Raw genomic sequence first — 23,778 nt, 5'->3', positions numbered from 1 at the left:
ACATTTTCATGCAGTTTTTTTTAACAAACAAACATCTAGGTTTGGCACAATGCAAGTTCCACACCAATGCAAATCACACACATTTGAAAGTTTCGGCGCTACGACACGCAGCCAGCAGCCAGCGCCGTGGAGCAGGTTGGGGTCGGGTGCCCAAGGGCGCCCAAGCAGCATCCCTGGAGGCAAACTGGCAACTCTTTGGCTGCCAGCTGCCAATTGACACTTCTTGGTCCACAAGGGGACTCGAACCGGCCACCCTCTGGTCCCCAAGCAGAGGGTGGGAGAGAGAGAGAGAGAGAGAGAGAGAGAGAGAGACTGACTGGATGAAGAGCAGTGTCTGGTGAGTTTCCTGTGCGTTATAGGTGAAGGGAAATTACTTAGGAATAAAACAAAGAAGATGTAGACAGGACGGCTCTCCCCTCACTCCAGAATCCTTCATAGTTTGCAGTTTTGTTTGTGATGTTACAGTAGGTTATAGTGCAGTGAAAAGATGATTTTGTTTAATTGAAGGCAGCGGCAAATAGAAAAGTCTTCAGACTTGATTTAAAGATGTGAGAGTTGCAGCTTACCTGCAGTTTTCTGGGAGTTTGTTCCAGAAAGAGAAAAAACACGTACCACCTACACACCTAGCCGCTCCTTTGGCCACATATGTAGGACAGGAGAACATCAATCATATTCTTTAAAATAGGGGGTTGTGGATGAAGGTCGTGTGGTAAGTAGTGTGCTAGAGTCATGTCCCAGGCATCCACCAGCTTAACGTTGATTCCTTTGAACACTGCTCTGAGTAGCTTGTCATGCTGCATGGAGTACCAGTCACTGTTTGTCAGCGTCGTAACAATCCAAACGTTTGCTTTAAGGTTTGCTGTTTTGAGGACGACCAGCGTGTCAGGAGCCCTCTTCAGCAGTCGCACAACTGCTTTGCGGATGCCCAGAAGACGCTGGATGTAGATCTCCATGGGAAAAGGGTCGAAATGAGCCAAGATCCCGACGACCACAATGGTGTTGGCTCCCCCAGGTAGGCCGTCCAGTTGGTTGGCAATGTAACGCACCTCGCTGGCATGGACGTTGCCAAAAAAGATAGGAGGAGCATGGCAGCTGAACTTCACCACAATGTTATTTGTGATGTCCACAGACATAAAAGGCCCAACTTGCCTGTTGCTCTGCGGGTCAATTTCCTTAAGATCTAACACAGAAAAGATGTCAGAACTGCATTTGTGAAGCTATGACAGCCAATGTGAATGCCAACAGGGATGAGGAGTAAAACAGTGAATATCTGAGTCACATGTGGGGAGAAAAACAAAAACATTCCTGTCAATCATCCACCTGGTAGTGCTGAGTTGAGGTGTTCAAACCACTGCCTGATGGTGGAATCTCCAAGCAGGTGGAGCGCCTTGCCTCTCAGACATTGAGTGACATCAGAGGCATTCTGGAACTGATGAACTCTAGCGCCCTCTAGTGCACGCCACACTCCCTGGTAGTAATATCCAGAGGGCTTAGGGTTCACTATGTTCTTCACCTCTGGTTGACCTGAGAGGAAGGAAAAATCAAACATCTGTAGCATGGACAACACATATTTCTTTTATGTTACACTTCTGTTTCTTGGCTCTGACTTTGTGACTAAGAAGTGATGAAGTTAAACAGTAGCTTAAGGCCAATAATCATTATTTTGACTAGAATAATCGCCAATTGGAACTGGAACTGGAACCCTAACCACAGGCAGGAGCAGAGCCTGTAGACTGTAGACTTTTTACATTGTAAGAACAGATCAACATAGTATGTGTGGATTGTGTCAGTGCCCTCTGTCACAGTGGTTTGTGGTTGTTGCTCATATACACACATTATGTGTATTTAGGATAAAACAGCACATGGACAAATGTCTGGGTGTATTTTCTTTAGTGAAGTTTATTGAAGTTAGTTCATGTTAAAGTTAGCTTTACCGTTGTCTTTAGGCTGCACGGTGACGCCGTCAGATCCAGAAGCACCGATGGAAACTTTCATGTTGACACCACTAAAGAAAAGTAAATACAGAAATATCTCAAATTCCAGGAAGAGGAGCAGAAACATCTGGATGATTTAAAAGAAGTGGAAAAGGGCAATTATTAAAACAAAACAATGTGATTACTTATTTGACTATTTTGCTTATATATTTCACATTTTCTGTCACAACGTCCCTTCACATTCCCTGGAATTCTGGGAATTCCCTGTAGTTCCCATCTCATCTGTGCTTCACATGCATTTAGTCTGATCTGATGTTAGTGAGATGACAGAGAGTGTGTGGTGTCTGCTGGAGTGAATCCACTTCAGTTCACCCTTACGGAGCTCCTTTAGCTTCTCTGTTGTTAGCCTGCTAGCAAACGGAAAGTCCTGTGAAAAGTTGCTGTGGACTGTGATGAAGTGGCGCTCGACAGACACGCTCGCACCGCAAATGAGACACACACACACTTGTCATTCAAATTTGTGAAAAAAAAATGTAATTCCTTATGAAAATAGTTGATTTATTGCCTTTTATTGGGGCTATTTGCTGCGGTCATTGTCAGATGCGACGTGCGCTTGCTAGCCTGCTAACATGGCCTAATGTCACGATGTCACTGATGTTACCAAACATGACAGCAGCGTCATTTCTTTGACTGACAGCTGATACAACATATAATCATTTTGTGACAGAAGGGGGCAGGATGTGTTTGAATTTGAATTCAAACAGGTTTACCAAGTGATGTTGTGTTGTCAAACCGCACAGACACGGGGCAGCCACGTGTTGGAGACCCCTGAGCTCCAGGGTTCAGAGGATCGCTCTACCATATGAATTTATAGTCTTATTTAAATGAGTGGACATCTAACATATACTTTACATTTGTGAGTCTGAGCGAGACAGCATTTGTGGATTTGTGGGAAATCCCCATGACCTCATCTCCTTCCTTCTCAATCCTTGCCTGATGTGGTAATTAATCTGGTCCATAATCATGAAGTATGCAGATCTAGTAATCCATTTTTGCAGCTGTCATCAAAAAATCATTCCATTTCCAATGAGGCTGGTGAGGATGTCAAGTGGGAGGGACATAGAGACAAAAGCCAAGTTAGGGACTCTTAGAGACAAGGAAAGGAAAGGAAACTGCAATGCTCCTTCAACAAAACACGCTTCTGCTCCACTGGCTTGGGAAAGACAATGTAGTTCCTCTTGGGTGGTTGATCTTAGTGGTCAATCGAGCAAGATGAGGCAGAAGGTTTGTCTGTTAAAATAATTATCTACCTAAAATATAAAAGGAATCAACAACTGCAGTTCTAAGTTTGTACATTAATGCGTATGGCTCATTTATTTGAGGCAGGAAATGCAGGAGGAAACTCCACAGAGAGCAGAAGGTGAGGGGAACCAAATTAAACCTGAAAATGGGGCAGGGCTTTGACTTGTGTTTCTTCTTCTTACCTGCGAAAGAGCTTCTCCTCATGTTCGGTGATGTTTGACTTAACTCCTCCACTGGCATGGTTGACCCTGTCATCGCAGCCGAGGCGGCTTGGCTTAACGCAGAACCATGGATCCCCCGTGTGGAGGTCTGTGTAGTTGCACAGCTCCTTCTCAGTTGGCGGCAGGCAGATGTTGCAGGCGGAGGTTTCAGAAACAGAGCCGGAGCGATAAAGACTTTGGTAAGAAATCCTGTCTGGCTGTTCTCTGGTGAGCCTGCTCAGCACCGTGACAGCCTCACTGGAGTGAACCAGCGTCACCTGGAAGGCATTTTTCTGAGTTTACTCAAGGATACTCAAGTTTTTAGTCTTCTGCTAGTCCATTTATGGAAAAACTAAATTTAGCAAGACTCTAGGTACAATAACAGCCTGAATACACTGTAACAGCATCTAACCGTCAGCGATAGGCCTCATTTACATGTTGCAGTAAAATGGAAATCTGTTTTGAAAATCTGTCTGATCAATAAAGTAAAGATGCCTTCCAACTTCCCAATTTGAAACTTCAACTGGAACGTCAGATTTCCAACTCAAAGAGTCAAAAACCCCAAAACCCAAGATGGCTGCTCAGTGCATCGACAGTGTGAAAGCTTTAGTTTATTATCCTGTCTATTAGCACCTCTGTGTTGTGTGCCTGATTAAAGCGTGGTACACACAGTAATATCACACTTTTATCTGTGGACATGTTGCTGAGGTGTTTGTATGGACAAAACATTGCGTAATGCATTGTTATTCACTGGTGTTGATAACAATCGCTAAAAATGACTAATCTGCAGGTTTTCATCGAGGCGCCCTTATTGGTTTTTGGACTTGTACAGGATTACGGTCAACTCAGGTGTGACATCGTTCCCAGCTCTGACTTCTGACTTTTAAGGTTTATGTAATGCAGCAACATCCAACCGCTGTAGCCAACACTGACACACAAACGGTTCAAATACACAGATTTATCTCAACCTGTGCAAGTCCCTCCCACAGTAACGGGAAAACAGCAGAGTAGGAACCGTTGAGGTGGTCAACGACTCGCCCCGCCACTCCTGCATGAAGATCTGGGTTGTGTAGCCGGGAAACTAAAACATCTCCTCCAGAGTTCTTGGGATGTCCCTGAAAGTCACATACTTGGATCAGAGCCTCCAGGTGATCACCCACATGCCACTGTCCCCCTCCCGGCTTTGGAAGGATGGTGAAAGTGCTGTGGGCCGGGTCGCTGGTTTGATTAACAGGAGTGGAAGAGTGTGGCGTTTCAGGCCAAACAATGGTGTGAAGCAGATGGTGTTGCTCCTGAGCCTCCTCAGGCGACAGATGCCTGTGCCTGCAGATGGTGGTGTGCTGCTGGTGCGGCACAGTGGAAGCTCCATGGAGAACTACAGTTGGCTTGAAGACAAGCTGAAACAAGCAGGGAGAGGTGTGGTGATGGTGACTGTAAAGCCCTTTGAGACGTTGTATGTGATATTGGGCTATAGTATACAAATAAATGACTTGACTTGGAGTTTGGTGACTGGATAGACATGATGTATAATGAACCAGCCTTGTGTTACAACAGTTTACACCATTGGTTTTTCCAGAGTGTACATGTAGATGTTTGTGTGGTCATGGCAGCTTGGAGGTCGTCAACATTTTATGTAGGAAGGAATGTTTTTACCTGCATATACTGAATTTGTAAAAGGATGAATTCTGTTTGAACCTTACCTCCAGGCTGGAATATCTCCACATCATGAAGAGCAGGGCAATCGTAGCCAGGGAGATGAAGATGAAGATGTGACTCCTTTTACAAGCTTTGGCCTTCATGGTTCATTCCTCTGTGTTGTAACGTTGCAGTGACACACAGACACTGTGAACAGGAAAAAGGGTCAGCCCACAACATAGAAACAACCCCACTGTACAAGTCACTGGCATGGGTCACCGCCCCCTCGTCTCCTCGTCTCCAGAAGTTCTCAGATGACTCTGAGAACATAGTAGGCTGCATCACCGAGGGGAAGGATGAGGAGTACAGAGGCTTGGTGGACTCCTTCGTCAAGTGGTGTGAGCTGAATCACCTGCAGCTCAATACTGACAAAACTAAGGAGCTGGTGGTTGACCTCCGCAAGAAAAAGGCACCCCCCACACCTGTGTCCATCAATGGGGTGACTGTGGACTGAGTTTAGTTGAACCTGTGTGCAGGTATACAAATACCTGGGAGTCCATTTGGACAACAAACTGGACTGGTCTAAGAACGCTGAGGCTGTTTACAAGAAGGGACAAAGTCCACTCTACTTCCTGAGGAGGCCCCTCCCCTCTGTAGATAAGCATCGCCCCCCTATCGCTCATTCTCCTGCGTTGTTAAGAATAATAATAATTAGTTAAATCCCTCACAACTGGGCTTGTAACGCTAAACTAACGGCTAGCCAAGCTAACAACGCTGATCAGCGCAAACTGTGAAGCGGCGCCTATAAAAACAAACAATGGATAAGAATACAAATACATGGAGTGTGTAATCTGGACGCCTCATTTATTTGCCTAAGGCCATACTTATCTGTACAAATGTTGCCAATCCATGTCAACAAAAAGCCAATGTTACTGATTTAACATTGGCAGCTAGTGCTAGAACTCAACATGTATGGCTTTTCTCATAGCCACCTTTACCTCCTCTTTTCCTAGCTCACACACACACATTTTAGTTTGCTCTTTTTCTTCTGGCACACACATTCTAGCTTTTGTTACTGTTAAGTACAGCGATTTAAATTCTTATAGTCATGTTTTTTTACTTCTAATAGCTGCTAGCTTTCTGCTCTACTGTTGGTAGAGAACGGCCTGAGGTCGTGCTCCCATGCATCAGTATGCAGGTCAAAGATTGGAGAGGAGAGTACGATTAGTTCATTATGTCAAACAGTCTGTCAAGTTCTCTTCCATGCTCAGAAGTCCACTCTATAGAAAGAAAGAAAGAAAGAAAGAAAGAAAGAAAGAAAGAAACAACACCTTTATTGTCTCAAAGATTGAGAAATTCCTCTTCCAATACAGGCTTTTTACATTTTCATGCAGTTTTTTTTAAACATACAAACATCTAGGTTTGGCACAATGCAAGTTCCACACCAATGCAAATCACACACATTTGAAAGTTTCGGCGCTACGACACGCAGCCAGCAGCCAGCGCCGTGGAGCAGGTTGGGGTCGGGTGCCCAAGGGCGCCCAAGCAGCATCCCTGGAGGCAAACTGGCAACTCTTTGGCTGCCAGCTGCCAATTGACACTTCTTGGTCCACAAGGGGACTCGAACCGGCCACCCTCTGGTCCCCAAGCAGAGGGTGGGAGAGAGAGAGAGAGAGAGAGAGAGAGAGAGAGACTGACTGGATGAAGAGCAGTGTCTGGTGAGTTTCCTGTGCGTTATAGGTGAAGGGAAATTACTTAGGAATAAAACAAAGAAGATGTAGACAGGACGGCTCTCCCCTCACTCCAGAATCCTTCATAGTTTGCAGTTTTGTTTGTGATGTTACAGTAGGTTATAGTGCAGTGAAAAGATGATTTTGTTTAATTGAAGGCAGCGGCAAATAGAAAAGTCTTCAGACTTGATTTAAAGATGTGAGAGTTGCAGCTTAACTGCAGTTTTCTGGGAGTTTGTTCCAGAAAGAGAAAAAACACGTACCACCTACACACCTAGCCGCTCCTTTGGCCACATATGTAGGACAGGAGAACATCAATCATATTCTTTAAAATAGGGGGTTGTGGATGAAGGTCGTGTGGTAAGTAGTGTGCTAGAGTCATGTCCCAGGCATCCACCAGCTTAACGTTGATTCCTTTGAACACTGCTCTGAGTAGCTTGTCATGCTGCATGGAGTACCAGTCACTGTTTGTCAGCGTCGTAACAATCCAAACGTTTGCTTTAAGGTTTGCTGTTTTGAGGACGACCAGCGTGTCAGGAGCCCTCTTCAGCAGTCGCACAACTGCTTTGCGGATGCCCAGAAGACGCTGGATGTAGATCTCCATGGGAAAAGGGTCGAAATGAGCCAAGATCCCGACGACCACAATGGTGTTGGCTCCCCCAGGTAGGCCGTCCAGTTGGTTGGCAATGTAACGCACCTCGCTGGCATGGACGTTGCCAAAAAAGATAGGAGGAGCATGGCAGCTGAACTTCACCACAATGTTATTTGTGATGTCCACAGACATAAAAGGCCCAACTTGCCTGTTGCTCTGCGGGTCAATTTCCTTAAGATCTAACACAGAAAAGATGTCAGAACTGCATTTGTGAAGCTATGACAGCCAATGTGAATGCCAACAGGGATGAGGAGTAAAACAGTGAATATCTGAGTCACATGTGGGGAGAAAAACAAAAACATTCCTGTCAATCATCCACCTGGTAGTGCTGAGTTGAGGTGTTCAAACCACTGCCTGATGGTGGAATCTCCAAGCAGGTGGAGCGCCTTGCCTCTCAGACATTGAGTGACATCAGAGGCATTCTGGAACTGATGAACTCTAGCGCCCTCTAGTGCACGCCACACTCCCTGGTAGTAATATCCAGAGGGCTTAGGGTTCACTATGTTCTTCACCTCTGGTTGACCTGAGAGGAAGGAAAAATCAAACATCTGTAGCATGGACAACACATATTTCTTTTATGTTACACTTCTGTTTCTTGGCTCTGACTTTGTGACTAAGAAGTGATGAAGTTAAACAGTAGCTTAAGGCCAATAATCATTATTTTGACTAGAATAATCGCCAATTGGAACTGGAACTGGAACCCTAACCACAGGCAGGAGCAGAGCCTGTAGACTGTAGACTTTTTACATTGTAAGAACAGATCAACATAGTATGTGTGGATTGTGTCAGTGCCCTCTGTCACAGTGGTTTGTGGTTGTTGCTCATATACACACATTATGTGTATTTAGGATAAAACAGCACATGGACAAATGTCTGGGTGTATTTTCTTTAGTGAAGTTTATTGAAGTTAGTTCATGTTAAAGTTAGCTTTACCGTTGTCTTTAGGCTGCACGGTGACGCCGTCAGATCCAGAAGCACCGATGGAAACTTTCATGTTGACACCACTAAAGAAAAGTAAATACAGAAATATCTCAAATTCCAGGAAGAGGAGCAGAAACATCTGGATGATTTAAAAGCAGTGGAAAAGGGCAATTATTAAAACAAAACAATGTGATTACTTATTTGACTATTTTGCTTATATATTTCACATTTTCTGTCACAACGTCCCTTCACATTCCCTGGAATTCTGGGAATTCCCTGTAGTTCCCATCTCATCTGTTCTTCACATGCATTTAGTCTGATCTGATGTTAGTGAGATGACAGAGAGTGTGTGGTGTCTGCTGGAGTGAATCCACTTCAGTTCACCCTTATGGAGCTCCTTTAGCTTCTCTGTTGTTAGCCTGCTAGCAAACGGAAAGTCCTGTGAAAAGTTGCTGTGGACTGTGATGAAGTGGCGCTCGACAGACGCGCTCGCACCGCAAATGAGACACACACACACTTGTCATTCAAATTTGTGAAAAAAAAATGTAATTCCTTATGAAAATAGTTGATTTATTGCCTTTTATTGGGGCTATTTGCTGCGGTCATTGTCAGATGCGACGTGCGCTTGCTAGCCTGCTAACATGGCCTAATGTCACGATGTCACTGATGTTACCAAACATGACAGCAGCGTCATTTCTTTGACTGACAGCTGATACAACATATAATCATTTTGTGACAGAAGGGGGCAGGATGTGTTTGAATTTGAATTCAAACAGGTTTACCAAGTGATGTTGTGTTGTCAAACCGCACAGACACGGGGCAGCCACGTGTTGGAGACCCCTGAGCTCCAGGGTTCAGAGGATCGCTCTACCATATGAATTTATAGTCTTATTTAAATGAGTGGACATCTAACATATACTTTACATTTGTGAGTCTGAGCGAGACAGCATTTGTGGATTTGTGGGAAATCCCCATGACCTCATCTCCTTCCTTCTCAATCCTTGCCTGATGTGGTAATTAATCTGGTCCATAATCATGAAGTATGCAGATCTAGTAATCCATTTTTGCAGCTGTCATCAAAAAATCATTCCATTTCCAATGAGGGTGGTGAGGATGTCAAGTGGGAGGGACATAGAGACAAAAGCCAGGTTAGGGACTCTTAGAGACAAGGAAAGGAAAGGAAACTGCAATGCTCCTTCAACAAAACACGCTTCTGCTCCACTGGCTTGGGAAAGACAATGTAGTTCCTCTTGGGTGGTTGATCTTAGTGGTCAATCGAGCAAGATGAGGCAGAAGGTTTGTCTGTTAAAATAATTATCTACCTAAAATATAAAAGGAATCAACAACTGCAGTTCTAAGTTTGTACATTAATGCGTATGGCTCATTTATTTGAGGCAGGAAATGCAGGAGGAAACTCCACAGAGAGCAGAAGGTGAGGGGAACCAAATTAAACCTGAAAATGGGGCAGGGCTTTGACTTGTGTTTCTTCTTCTTACCTGCGAAAGAGCTTCTCCTCATGTTCGGTGATGTTAGACTTAACTCCTCCACTGGCATGGTTGACCCTGTCATCGCAGCCGAGGCGGCTTGGCTTAACGCAGAACCATGGATCCCCCGTGTGGAGGTCTGTGTAGTTGCACAGCTCCTTCTCAGTTGGCGGCAGGCAGATGTTGCAGGCGGAGGTTTCAGAAACAGAGCCGGAGCGATAAAGACTTTGGTAAGAAATCCTGTCTGGCTGTTCTCTGGTGAGCCTGCTCAGCACCGTGACAGCCTCACTGGAGTGAACCAGCGTCACCTGGAAGGCATTTTTCTGAGTTTACTCAAGGATACTCAAGTTTTTAGTCTTCTGCTAGTCCATTTATGGAAAAACTAAATTTAGCAAGACTCTAGGTACAATAACAGCCTGAATACACTGTAACAGCATCTAACCGTCAGCGATAGGCCTCATTTACATGTTGCAGTAAAATGGAAATCTGTTTTGAAAATCTGTCTGATCAATAAAGTAAAGATGCCTTCCAACTTCCCAATTTGAAACTTCAACTGGAACGTCAGATTTCCAACTCAAAGAGTCAAAAACCCCAAAACCCAAGATGGCTGCTCAGTGCATCGACAGTGTGAAAGCTTTAGTTTATTATCCTGTCTATTAGCACCTCTGTGTTGTGTGCCTGATTAAAGCGTGGTACACACAGTAATATCACACTTTTATCTGTGGACATGTTGCTGAGGTGTTTGTATGGACAAAACATTGCGTAATGCATTGTTATTCACTGGTGTTGATAACAATTGCTAAAAATGACTAATCTGCAGGTTTTCATCGACGCGCCCTTATTGGTTTTTGGACTTGTACAGGATTACGGTCAACTCAGGTGTGACATCGTTCCCAGCTCTGACTTCTGACTTTTAAGGTTTATGTAATGCAGCAACATCCAACCGCTGTAGCCAACACTGACACACAAACGGTTCAAATACACAGATTTACCTCAACCTGTGCAAGTCCCTCCCACAGTAACGGGAAAACAGCAGAGTAGGAACCGTTGAGGTGGTCAACGACTCGCCCCGCCACTCCTGCATGAAGATCTGGGTTGTGTAGCCGGGAAACTAAAACATCTCCTCCAGAGTTCTTGGGATGTCCCTGAAAGTCACATACTTGGATCAGAGCCTCCAGGTGATCACCCACATGCCACTGTCCCCCTCCCGGCTTTGGAAGGATGGTGAAAGTGCTGTGGGCCGGGTCGCTGGTTTGATTAACAGGAGTGGAAGAGTGTGGCGTTTCAGGCCAAACAATGGTGTGAAGCAGATGGTGTTGCTCCTGAGCCTCCTCAGGCGACAGATGCCTGTGCCTGCAGATGGTGGTGTGCTGCTGGTGCGGCACAGTGGAAGCTCCATGGAGAACTACAGTTGGCTTGAAGACAAGCTGAAACAAGCAGGGAGAGGTGTGGTGATGGTGACTGTAAAGCCCTTTGAGACGTTGTATGTGATATTGGGCTATAGTATACAAATAAATGACTTGACTTGGAGTTTGGTGACTGGATAGACATGATGTATAATGAACCAGCCTTGTGTTACAACAGTTTACACCATTGGTTTTTCAAGAGTGTACATGTAGATGTTTGTGTGGTCATGGCAGCTTGGAGGTCGTCAACATTTTATGTAGGAAGGAATGTTTTTACCTGCATATACTGAATTTGTAAAAGGATGAATTCTGTTTGAACCTTACCTCCAGGCTGGAATATCTCCACATCATGAAGAGCAGGGCAATCGTAGCCAGGGAGATGAAGATGAAGATGTGACTCCTTTTACAAGCTTTGGCCTTCATGGTTCATTCCTCTGTGTTGTAACGTTGCAGTGACACACAGACACTGTGAACAGGAAAAAGGGTCAGCCCACAACATAGAAACAACCCCACTGTACAAGTCACTGGCATGGGTCACCGCCCCCTCGTCTCCTCGTCTCCAGAAGTTCTCAGATGACTCTGAGAACATAGTAGGCTGCATCACCGAGGGGAAGGATGAGGAGTACAGAGGCTTGGTGGACTCCTTCGTCAAGTGGTGTGAGCTGAATCACCTGCAGCTCAATACTGACAAAACTAAGGAGCTGGTGGTTGACCTCCGCAAGAAAAAGGCACCCCCCACACCTGTGTCCATCAATGGGGTGACTGTGGACTGAGTTTAGTTGAACCTGTGTGCAGGTATACAAATACCTGGGAGTCCATTTGGACAACAAACTGGACTGGTCTAAGAACGCTGAGGCTGTTTACAAGAAGGGACAAAGTCCACTCTACTTCCTGAGGAGGCCCCTCCCCTCTGTAGATAAGCATCGCCCCCCTATCGCTCATTCTCCTGCGTTGTTAAGAATAATAATAATTAGTTAAATCCCTCACAACTGGGCTTGTAACGCTAAACTAACGGCTAGCCAAGCTAACGACGCTGATCAGCGCAAACTGTGAAGCGGCGCCTATAAAAACAAACAATGGATAAGAATACAAATACATGGAGTGTGTAATCTGGACGCCTCATTTATTTGCCTAAGGCCATACTTATCTGTACAAATGTTGCCAATCCATGTCAACAAAAAGCCAATGTTACTGATTTAACATTGGCAGCTAGTGCTAGAACTCAACATGTATGGCTTTTCTCATAGCCACCTTTACCTCCTCTTTTCCTAGCTCACACACACACATTTTAGTTTGCTCTTTTTCTTCTGGCACACACATTCTAGCTTTTGTTACTGTTAAGTACAGCGATTTAAATTCTTATAGTCATGTTTTTTTACTTCTAATAGCTGCTAGCTTTCTGCTCTACTGTTGGTAGAGAACGGCCTGAGGTCGTGCTCCCATGCATCAGTATGCAGGTCAAAGATTGGAGAGGAGAGTACGATTAGTTCATTATGTCAAACAGTCTGTCAAGTTCTCTTCCATGCTCAGAAGTCCACTCTATAGAAAGAAAGAAAGAAAGAAAGAAAGAAAGAAAGAAAGAAAGAAAGAAACAACACCTTTATTGTCTCAAAGATTGAGAAATTCGTCTTCCAATACAGGCTTTTTACATTTTCATGCAGTTTTTTTTAAACATACAAACATCTAGGTTTGGCACAATGCAAGTTCCACACCAATGCAAATCACACACATTTGAAAGTTTCGGCGCTACGACACGCAGCCAGCAGCCAGCGCCGTGGAGCAGGTTGGGGTCGGGTGCCCAAGGGCGCCCAAGCAGCATCCCTGGAGGCAAACTGGCAACTCTTTGGCTGCCAGCTGCCAATTGACACTTCTTGGTCCACAAGGGGACTCGAACCGGCCACCCTCTGGTCCCCAAGCAGAGGGTGGGAGAGAGAGAGAGAGAGAGAGAGAGAGAGAGAGACTGACTGGATGAAGAGCAGTGTCTGGTGAGTTTCCTGTGCGTTATAGGTGAAGGGAAATTACTTAGGAATAAAACAAAGAAGATGTAGACAGGACGGCTCTCCCCTCACTCCAGAATCCTTCATAGTTTGCAGTTTTGTTTGTGATGTTACAGTAGGTTATAGTGCAGTGAAAAGATGATTTTGTTTAATTGAAGGCAGCGGCAAATAGAAAAGTCTTCAGACTTGATTTAAAGATGTGAGAGTTGCAGCTTAACTGCAGTTTTCTGGGAGTTTGTTCCAGAAAGAGAAAAAACACGTACCACCTACACACCTAGCCGCTCCTTTGGCCACATATGTAGGACAGGAGAACATCAATCATATTCTTTAAAATAGGGGGTTGTGGATGAAGGTCGTGTGGTAAGTAGTGTGCTAGAGTCATGTCCCAGGCATCCACCAGCTTAACGTTGATTCCTTTGAACACTGCTCTGAGTAGCTTGTCATGCTGCATGGAGTACCAGTCACTGTTTGTCAGCGTCGTAACAATCCAAACGTTTGCTTTAAGGTTTGCTGTTTTGAGGACGACCAGCGTGTCAGGAGCCCTCTTCAGCAGTCGCACAACTGCTTTGCGGATGCCCAGAAGACGCTGGATGTAGATCTCCATGGGAAAAGGGTCGAAATGAGCCAAGATCCCGACGACCACAATGGTGTTGGCTCCCCCAGGTAGGCCGTCCAGTTGGTTGGCAATGTAACGCACCTCGCTGGCATGGACGTTGCCAAAAAAGATAGGAGGAGCATGGCAGCTGAACTTCACCACAATGTTATTTGTGATGTCCACAGACATAAAAGGCCCAACTTGCCTGTTGCTCTGCGGGTCAATTTCCTTAAGATCTAACACAGAAAAGATGTCAGAACTGCATTTGTGAAGCTATGACAGCCAATGTGAATGCCAACAGGGATGAGGAGTAAAACAGTGAATATCTGAGTCACATGTGGGGAGAAAAACAAAAACATTCCTGTCAATCATCCACCTGGTAGTGCTGAGTTGAGGTGTTCAAACCACTGCCTGATGGTGGAATCTCCAAGCAGGTGGAGCGCCTTGCCTCTCAGACATTGAGTGACATCAGAGGCATTCTGGAACTGATGAACTCTAGCGCCCTCTAGTGCACGCCACACTCCCTGGTAGTAATATCCAGAGGGCTTAGGGTTCACTATGTTCTTCACCTCTGGTTGACCTGAGAGGAAGGAAAAATCAAACATCTGTAGCATGGACAACACATATTTCTTTTATGTTACACTTCTGTTTCTTGGCTCTGACTTTGTGACTAAGAAGTGATGAAGTTAAACAGTAGCTTAAGGCCAATAATCATTATTTTGACTAGAATAATCGCCAATTGGAACTGGAACTGGAACCCTAACCACAGGCAGGAGCAGAGCCTGTAGACTGGAGACTTTTTACATTGTAAGAACAGATCAACATAGTATGTGTGGATTGTGTCAGTGCCCTCTGTCACAGTGGTTTGTGGTTGTTGCTCATATACACACATTATGTGTATTAAGGATAAAACAGCACATGGACAAATGTCTGGGTGTATTTTCTTTAGTGAAGTTTATTGAAGTTAGTTCATGTTAAAGTTAGCTTTACCGTTGTCTTTAGGCTGCACGGTGACGCCGTCAGATCCAGAAGCACCGATGGAAACTTTCATGTTGACACCACTAAAGAAAAGTAAATACAGAAATATCTCAAATTCCAGGAAGAGGAGCAGAAACATCTGGATGATTTAAAAGAAGTGGAAAAGGGCAATTATTAAAACAAAACAATGTGATTACTTATTTGACTATTTTGCTTATATATTTCACATTTTCTGTCACAACGTCCCTTCACATTCCCTGGAATTCTGGGAATTCCCTGTAGTTCCCATCTCATCTGTGCTTCACATGCATTTAGTCTGATCTGATGTTAGTGAGATGACAGAGAGTGTGTGGTGTCTGCTGGAGTGAATCCACTTCAGTTCACCCTTACGGAGCTCCTTTAGCTTCTCTGTTGTTAGCCTGCTAGCAAACGGAAAGTCCTGTGAAAAGTTGCTGTGGACTGTGATGAAGTGGCGCTCGACAGACGCGCTCGCACCGCAAATGAGACACACACACACTTGTCATTCAAATTTGTGAAAAAAAAATGTAATTCCTTATGAAAATAGTTGATTTATTGCCTTTTATTGGGGCTATTTGCTGCGGTCATTGTCAGATGCGACGTGCGCTTGCTAGCCTGCTAACATGGCCTAATGTCACGATGTCACTGATGTTACCAAACATGACAGCAGCGTCATTTCTTTGACTGACAGCTGATACAACATATAATCATTTTGTGACAGAAGGGGGCAGGATGTGTTTGAATTTGAATTCAAACAGGTTTACCAAGTGATGTTGTGTTGTCAAACCGCACAGACACGGGGCAGCCACGTGTTGGAGACCCCTGAGCTCCAGGGTTCAGAGGATCGCTCTACCATATGAATTTATAGTCTTATTTAAATGAGTGGACATCTAACATATACTTTACATTTGTGAGTCTGAGCGAGACAGCATTTGTGGATTTGTGGGAAATCCCCATGACCTCATCTCCTTCCTTCTCAATCCTTGCCTGATGTGGTAATTAATCTGGTCCATAATCATGAAGTATGCAGATTTAGTAATCCATTTTTGCAGCTGTCATCAAAAAATCATTCCATTTCCAATGAGGGTGGTGAGGATGTCAAGTGGGAGGGACATAGAGACAAAAGCCAAGTTAGGGACTCTTAGAGACAAGGAAAGGAAAGGAAACTGCAATGCTCCTTCAACAAAACACGCTTCTGCTCCACTGGCTTGGGAAAGACAATGTAGTTCCTCTTGGGTGGTTGATCTTAGTGGTCAATCGAGCAAGATGAGGCAGAAGGTTTGTCTGTTAAAATAATTATCTACCTAAAATATAAAAGGAATCAACAACTGCAGTTCTAAGTTTGTACATTAATGCGTATGGCTCATTTATTTGAGGCAGGAAATGCAGGAGGAAACTCCACAGAGAGCAGAAGGTGAGGGGAACCAAATTAAACCTGAAAATGGGGCAGGGCTTTGACTTGTGTTTCTTCTTCTTACCTGCGAAAGAGCTTCTCCTCATGTTCGGTGATGTTAGACTTAACTCCTCCACTGGCATGGTTGACCCTGTCATCGCAGCCGAGGCGGCTTGGCTTAACGCAGAACCATGGATCCCCCGTGTGGAGGTCTGTGTAGTTGCACAGCTCCTTCTCAGTTGGCGGCAGGCAGATGTTGCAGGCGGAGGTTTCAGAAACAGAGCCGGAGCGATAAAGACTTTGGTAAGAAATCCTGTCTGGCTGTTCTCTGGTGAGCCTGCTCAGCACCGTGACAGCCTCACTGGAGTGAACCAGCGTCACCTGGAAGGCATTTTTCTGAGTTTACTCAAGGATACTCAAGTTTTTAGTCTTCTGCTAGTCCATTTATGGAAAAACTAAATTTAGCAAGACTCTAGGTACAATAACAGCCTGAATACACTGTAACAGCATCTAACCGTCAGCGATAGGCCTCATTTACATGTTGCAGTAAAATGGAAATCTGTTTTGAAAATCTGTCTGATCAATAAAGTAAAGATGCCTTCCAACTTCCCAATTTGAAACTTCAACTGGAACGTCAGATTTCCAACTCAAAGAGTCAAAAACCCCAAAACCCAAGATGGCTGCTCAGTGCATCGACAGTGTGAAAGCTTTAGTTTATTATCCTGTCTATTAGCACCTCTGTGTTGTGTGCCTGATTAAAGCGTGGTACACACAGTAATATCACACTTTTATCTGTGGACATGTTGCTGAGGTGTTTGTATGGACAAAACATTGCGTAATGCATTGTTATTCACTGGTGTTGATAACAATTGCTAAAAATGACTAATCTGCAGGTTTTCATCGACGCGCCCTTATTGGTTTTTGGACTTGTACAGGATTACGGTCAACTCAGGTGTGACATCGTTCCCAGCTCTGACTTCTGACTTTTAAGGTTTATGTAATGCAGCAACATCCAACCGCTGTAGCCAACACTGACACACAAACGGTTCAAATACACAGATTTACCTCAACCTGTGCAAGTCCCTCCCACAGTAACGGGAAAACAGCAGAGTAGGAACCGTTGAGGTGGTCAACGACTCGCCCCGCCACTCCTGCATGAAGATCTGGGTTGTGTAGCCGGGAAACTAAAACATCTCCTCCAGAGTTCTTGGGATGTCCCTGAAAGTCACATACTTGGATCAGAGCCTCCAGGTGATCACCCACATGCCACTGTCCCCCTCCCGGCTTTGGAAGGATGGTGAAAGTGCTGTGGGCCGGGTCGCTGGTTTGATTAACAGGAGTGGAAGAGTGTGGCGTTTCAGGCCAAACAATGGTGTGAAGCAGATGGTGTTGCTCCTGAGCCTCCTCAGGCGACAGATGCCTGTGCCTGCAGATGGTGGTGTGCTGCTGGTGCGGCACAGTGGAAGCTCCATGGAGAACTACAGTTGGCTTGAAGACAAGCTGAAACAAGCAGGGAGAGGTGTGGTGATGGTGACTGTAAAGCCCTTTGAGACGTTGTACGTGATATTGGGCTATAGTATACAAATAAATGACTTGACTTGGAGTTTGGTGACTGGATAGACATGATGTATAATGAACCAGCCTTGTGTTACAACAGTTTACACCATTGTTTTTTCCAGAGTGTACATGTAGATGTTTGTGTGGTCATGGCAGCTTGGAGGTCGTCAACATTTTATGTAGGAAGGAATGTTTTTACCTGCATATACTGAATTTGTAAAAGGGTGAATTCTGTTTGAACCTTACCTCCAGGCTGGAATATCTCCACATCTTGAAGAGCAGGGCAATCGTAGCCAGGCAGATGAAGATGAAGATGTGACTCCTTTTACAAGCTTTGGCCTTCATGGTTCATTCCTCTGTGTTGTAACGTTGCAGTGACACACAGACACTGTGAACAGGAAAAAGGGTCAGCCCACAACATAGAAACAACCCCACTGTACAAGTCACTGGCATGGGTCACCGCCCCCTCGTCTCCTCGTCTCCAGAAGTTCTCAGATGACTCTGAGAACATAGTAGGCTGCATCACCGAGGGGAAGGATGAGGAGTACAGAGGCTTGGTGGACTCCTTCGTCAAGTGGTGTGAGCTGAATCACCTGCAGCTCAATACTGACAAAACTAAGGAGCTGGTGGTTGACCTCCGCAAGAAAAAGGCACCCCCCACACCTGTGTCCATCAATGGGGTGACTGTGGACTGAGTTTAGTTGAACCTGTGTGCAGGTATACAAATACCTGGGAGTCCATTTGGACAACAAACTGGACTGGTCTAAGAACGCTGAGGCTGTTTACAAGAAGGGACAAAGTCCACTCTACTTCCTGAGGAGGCCCCTCCCCTCTGTAGATAAGCATCGCCCCCCTATCGCTCATTCTCCTGCGTTGTTAAGAATAATAATAATTAGTTAAATCCCTCACAACTGGGCTTGTAACGCTAAACTAACGGCTAGCCAATCTAACGACGCTGATCAGCGCAAACTGTGAAGCGGCGCCTATAAAAACAAACAATGGATAAGAATACAAATACATGGAGTGTGTAATCTGGACGCCTCATTTATTTGCCTAAGGCCATACTTATCTGTACAAATGTTGCCAATCCATGTCAACAAAAAGCCAATGTTACTGATTTAACATTGGCAGCTAGTGCTAGAACTCAACACTCTGAAAGACTGGTGCTGGTAAATGTACTTAGTTGTATTTTTCTTTGGCTCTTTACTTTTGTTAGCCTCTTATTTTTATCTTTATTGCTTTGCACTTTGCCGCTGTAAAAATGTGAAGTTCCCCGTTGTTACATTATATTACATTACGATCATTTGGCAGACGCTTTTATCTAAAGCGACTTACATTACATTACATTACCACCCTTCGCAGAGGGGGGAGCAATTTTAGGGTTCGGTGCCTTGCTCAGGGGCACCTCGGCAGGGGCTCGAACCGGCGACCCTCCGGTTCCCAAGCGGAAGCACTACCCACTGAGCCACTGCCTCCCCGTTGTGGCACGAATAAAGGATGATCTTAGCTTAGCTTATCTTATTTTATCTAAGGTGTTAGGGAGGCAGTGGCTCAGTGGGTAGTGCTTCCGCTTGGGAACCGGAGGGTCGCCGGTTCCAGCCCCTGCCGAGGTGCCCCTGAGCAAGGCACCGAACCCTCAATTGCTCCCCCCTCTGCGAAGGGTGGTAATGTAATGTAATGTAAGTCGCTTTGGATAAAAGCGTCTGCCAAATGATCGTAATGTAATGTAATGTCTAAGGTGAGTCTTCTGTCCTGGCAACAGGCCCTTTACCAATTTGACTTTGAGTCTCCTGCTTAATGACCATAACTTTTTTGCATGGGTTACCACTGTCCACAAAACAATACAATTAACTTAAATGAACAAAATCACTTAACTCACAGCAGTGAGTGAGCAAATCGTTTGAGATAGTTTGTAATAATAATCAATGTGACGGAGCGGCACTGTGCCAGCGCGGCCCCGACAATGACTCTGGTCAGCGCACACATGCACACACGCACTTTCGCCCTCCCTCCTATCCGTTCTCCCTCAGTTTGAATAACCCCGTTACAATTTCACAGCAACCAAAGCGGCACACTGGGGATCGCAACCTACATTTACGCACCATGCGGCTTGAGATGCGCTGCGCGCTCGCTCCGCGATGTCCCAGCCGGAGTGGGTTGGCCAACCAGAAGCGTCACATTTGCTTGGTTTAAATGGAATGGTTTCACGCCCTTGCACGGTAACGTAAAAGGGAAGTATTTGTTTTTGTTTGCGGAATCCATTCTTTGACTTACAAATGACCTGCTTTTCATTTCTGTAGAATGAGATATAGTAGGGATAATTTGTGTAATTTATATTTGAGGTGAAGGTAACTGTGACTGCTGTTTTTGTGAGTAGAAATTGGGTTAATTTATTTAAGAAATTGTTTAAAGCCTATTGGGAGGGGCTATGGAAATAAAAGGAGACTGCCTCAGCCTGGGAGCGGGCAGTCGGTTTGCTGCTTTATAATGAGTCATGTTTATTAGGGAAACAGTGGAAACCTGTTTGAGTTATTGAGGAACTCCTTTTTTCTTTTCCTTAGAATGTGAAACCTGTTTTGTAAGGTAATTTTTGTTTGACAGTCCTGTGCATTTTTCTTTTGTATCTTTTGCACCTTGGAGGCGCTAACAACGCTATCTTCCGACTACGCCTGGTGTTTTGTGGAGGTTAGAGGTAGAACCCCACATAATAATAATATAGTTGCTGATGTTTTTGAGATAACCGATCATGTTGTCCATGACGACCTCCTTGGTGAAGCTTTAGGGCCCCGGAGCCAAAATCTGAGAAGATTTGACCCGAATCAGCCTGTGTGTGTGTGTGTGTAATGCAGCTCTTATCAGCTCTCTGCATCATTTAGAAAATGGATTCAGTAGAATTTAAGCAGTTTTTCTGAATATTCGATACGAAATTTGATTTTATTCAGAATACTGCAGTTGATTCAAACAAATGTGTGTGTTATAGTAAATACATGCTTACCCGTAAACTACTTATGTAGGTTTTTTAATTAAAAAGCAGCACTTTAAGCGTAGTTCTGAAGCTGCAAGCTTGCGCCTACATTTAGACTTTGGATGAAGAAGAATAAAGCACGTACCTTTGCATTTACTCCTCCAGCTACTTTGTTCGTCCCGTCCTTCTGTCTGCTCTTTGCTTTGTGTTTCCTGTGTCCTTCCTACCTGTGGTTTTGTCGTTTCTGTCTGGGCGTGGTTCCCGGATTTATGTCTCCCGGGCAGGATTTAAACCCCGAATCAACCCACCATTCTTCGCCAGACAGATCAGATTTTTACGCCGCTCTGCACGGTACACCTGGAAGGCATGTATATTTTTCATTGTCATTATTTGGAAACCACCTTTGAAACCAGATTTGAGACCACCCTCCTGGGCTAGTCATAAATGCTAAAATTACACAGACTATTGTCAAAGCCATTACAAGAAAGACAGTCCATCACTAATTTAACTAACTGTTCTAATTCTGATTGATTGAAGTTGTAAATTAATTAACAATATACTTTTATTAAATTCTCTAATCTGATTCTAGCGTAAACTAATTATTTACATACTTTTATTACGTTTTCTGATCTGATCCTAGTGTCTTTTAATTGTTAATACACTTTTATGCAGTTTTCTATGGAGGACTAAAAGTGGCAAAATTAAATTACATTACGATCATTTGGCAGACGCTTTTATCCAAAGCGACTTACATTACATTATATTACCACCCTTCGCAGAGGGGGGAGCAATTGCTCAGGGGCACCTCGGCAGGGACTCGAACCGGCAACCCTCCGGCAACCCTCCGGTTCTTAAGCGGAAGCTCTACCCTCTCGACTACTGCCTCCCCCATTAAATAAATAAATACGCCATTAAATAATTAATTAAAAGTGTCAATAATTACTTAAATGTGTCAATAATTCATTAAATGTGAAATAATTGATTAAATAAAACAAGTCATACAATTTAAAAAAAACATTTAATTATTTCAGTGCACATTTAATTATTTCATAGTTAAAAAATTAATTCATGGTTCGCTGTAACACCGAACTATGAAATAATTAAATGTGCACTGAAATAATTAAATGTTTTTTTTAAATTGTATGACTTGTTTTATTTAATCAATTGTTTCACATTTAATGACACATTAAATTAATTATTGACACATTTAATTAATTAATGACACTTCATTATTTAATGGCGTATTTATTTATTTAATTTTGGCACTTTTAGTCCTCCATAGTTTTCTACTCTGATCCTAATGTAATTTAATTATTAAGATCCTTCCATTAAGCTTTAAACTCTGATATAGTATAAACTAGTTATTGATACACTTTCATTAAATCAAACCTGTATATACAGATTATTGTTACAAATTACTTTATTACAAATTACAATTATTAAAGTTAACTAATCTTGTTCTAATCTGATTCTAGTGTAGATTATGAGCTGAGGTCTAATATATAATAATTACACTTTAGGGAGAGAGAGGGAGGGGTTAACCTGGCCTGGTTAACGGTCCTTTCGCACCCGGAGGTGGAGCCCATTCACGGGCGCTTCTATTCCAAACAGGGTTTTCCTTTGCTGGGGCAAAAATCTCCTAACTTCAGCCTGGGTGGTCAGGTCCGCTCACAACCTCCCTCCAGTAATCCAAGAGATAGTGTTTTAGATCCTGGTGGCTTGTGAAGACTGAACCCCGCTCTTTGGTCCGCTGTGTCTTTTATAGCCGTGTGTGCGCTCTGACCTATTTGGGTCCTGGGAAATCTCTCTCTCTCTCTTTCTTGTGTAAGCTTCACTTCTCGTTTTTATCTTCTTGTGGTAAGCTGGTGTCATTGTACATAATCCTAGTTATCTTCTTAACATTCTCAACACATTTTAACTCATTTATGCTTTTTAAATTGCACTTTATTACCAGTACAGATTCTTTTAGGTATTTTCCCATAAGTTGCTGTTTGAGTGAATCGCCACCAGCTGACTGCACCTCTTTTTCCAGCACACACACATTCTAGCTTTGGCCTCTTCAGCGCTTCCTCTTTGTCTGTGGCACACACTTTTAGCTTTGTGTGTGTGTGTGTGTGTGTGTGTGTGTGTGTGTGTGTCTGTGTGTAGGTAATGTGTACACGGGCACAGTGGACGGGAAGCTGTGGAGCAGCGGTCGGGAACCTATGGCTCCCAGACAATTTTGAGTTGAAAAAAAAAAAAAAAAAAAAATCAGTTCGGAACTGATTTTAAAATACTTGTGATATTTCTTAATAATACTGTGTCATTTCAAAGTAAACAGAAATTAGTTTTGAAGATCAATTTCACGGGTCACGGGTCACCCGTGGGTCGGGTCGGGAACCAATGGCTCGCGAGCATGTCCGGGTCATTGTAAAGGTGAAGAAATCAATTTTATCAGATAGCCAACTAGTTTATCCGCTTCAACCCCTGTAACGGAAAAGATGGCAAAAAGAAAAAAAGACGATGATTACCGTGCATTCCAGGCTGCGTGGACAGAGGAATTTGCATTTGTGGAGAGAGCAGGATCTGCGGTATGTCTAACATGCAATGATAAAATTGCATCGATGAAACGGTCAAATATAAAGCGGCACTTCGATACGCACCATGCTTCATTTGCATCGAAATACCCAGCGGGGGACAGCAGGAAAAGGGCATGCGAGGAGCAACTACGTGTGTGGACCAAGCAAGGTGACGGGAATTCCGCTAGCTTTGCGGGTGCTTTGGCAATAGTAAGGAATGGAAAGCCATTCACAGATGGCGAGTATGCCAAAACATTCATGCTTGATGTGGCCAATGAACTGTTTGATGACTTCCCAAATAAAGACAAGATAATCAAACGAATAAAAGACATGCCCCTGTCAGCAAGAACTGTGCACGATCGTAGCATCATGATGGCAAATCAAGTCGAGGAAACACAAATTAAGGACATAAACGCCGGGACATACTTTTCTCTCGCGTTAGATGAGTCAACA

The 23,778-nt window shown here is 44.1% G+C and overlaps 2 protein-coding genes and 3 long non-coding RNA genes across 5 annotated transcripts; 3 read left to right on the top strand and 2 right to left on the bottom strand.

The window, feature by feature from the left end:
• The first annotated feature begins 858 nt into the window (after positions 1-858).
• On the top strand, positions 859-5,524 carry LOC143011545 (uncharacterized). Its single transcript, XR_012964925.1, has 2 exons — positions 859-1,012; positions 5,143-5,524. It is a non-coding gene; the product is annotated as an uncharacterized LOC143011545 (long non-coding RNA).
• Positions 5,525-7,060: 1,536 nt separating this feature from the next.
• LOC143011536 (NXPE family member 3-like) lies at positions 7,061-11,687 on the bottom strand. The gene is made up of 6 exons (XM_076164444.1): positions 11,589-11,687; positions 10,851-11,285; positions 9,871-10,166; positions 8,387-8,457; positions 7,773-7,976; positions 7,061-7,632 (listed from the first exon to the last, which is right to left on the bottom strand). Exons 1-6 carry the CDS (start codon positions 11,685-11,687, stop codon positions 7,076-7,078), a joined length of 1,662 nt encoding a protein of 553 aa, XP_076020559.1. The 3' UTR covers positions 7,061-7,075.
• Positions 7,331-11,976, top strand: LOC143011544 (uncharacterized). Its single transcript, XR_012964924.1, has 2 exons — positions 7,331-7,464; positions 11,595-11,976. It is a non-coding gene; the product is annotated as an uncharacterized LOC143011544 (long non-coding RNA).
• LOC143011535 (NXPE family member 3-like) lies at positions 11,871-18,177 on the bottom strand. Its single transcript, XM_076164443.1, has 6 exons — positions 18,049-18,177; positions 17,311-17,745; positions 16,331-16,626; positions 14,847-14,917; positions 14,233-14,436; positions 11,871-14,092 (listed from the first exon to the last, which is right to left on the bottom strand). The coding sequence occupies exons 1-6, from the start codon at positions 18,145-18,147 to the stop codon at positions 13,536-13,538; spliced, it is 1,662 nt and encodes a 553-aa protein (XP_076020558.1). The 5' UTR covers positions 18,148-18,177; the 3' UTR covers positions 11,871-13,535.
• Positions 13,791-18,436, top strand: LOC143011548 (uncharacterized). The gene is made up of 2 exons (XR_012964928.1): positions 13,791-13,924; positions 18,055-18,436. It is a non-coding gene; the product is annotated as an uncharacterized LOC143011548 (long non-coding RNA).
• The last annotated feature ends 5,342 nt before the right edge of the window (positions 18,437-23,778 follow it).

The sequence above is a fragment of the Genypterus blacodes genome, unplaced genomic scaffold (genome assembly GCF_046128005.1).
Source record: "Genypterus blacodes isolate CSIRO-AG114 ecotype Tasmania unplaced genomic scaffold, CSIRO-AGI_Gbla_v1 ptg000136l_1, whole genome shotgun sequence".
Classification (NCBI taxonomy): domain Eukaryota; kingdom Metazoa; phylum Chordata; class Actinopteri; order Ophidiiformes; family Ophidiidae; genus Genypterus; species Genypterus blacodes.
The sequence above is the reverse complement of the archived record's forward strand: the minus strand, read 5'-3'. Positions and strand labels throughout refer to the sequence as shown.

What these genes read in the sequence shown, in the direction of transcription:
- LOC143011536 (XM_076164444.1), bottom strand. Translation starts at nt 11,687, where the DNA reads ATGAAGGCCAAAGCTTGTAAAAGGAGTCACATCTTCATCTTCATCTCC. An exon ending in GGAGATATTCCAGCCTGGAG is followed by an intron (nt 11,286 to 11,588) that starts GTAAGGTTCAAA and finishes TGCTTGTTTCAG; the next exon opens with CTTGTCTTCAAGCCAACTGT. An exon ending in AGGGACTTGCACAGGTTGAG is followed by an intron (nt 10,167 to 10,850) that starts GTAAATCTGTGT and finishes AATGCCTTCCAG; the next exon opens with GTGACGCTGGTTCACTCCAG.
- LOC143011535 (XM_076164443.1), bottom strand. Translation starts at nt 18,147, where the DNA reads ATGAAGGCCAAAGCTTGTAAAAGGAGTCACATCTTCATCTTCATCTGC. An exon ending in GGAGATATTCCAGCCTGGAG is followed by an intron (nt 17,746 to 18,048) that starts GTAAGGTTCAAA and finishes TGCTTGTTTCAG; the next exon opens with CTTGTCTTCAAGCCAACTGT. An exon ending in GAGGAGAAGCTCTTTCGCAG is followed by an intron (nt 14,918 to 16,330) that starts GTAAGAAGAAGA and finishes ACTTTTCTTTAG; the next exon opens with TGGTGTCAACATGAAAGTTT.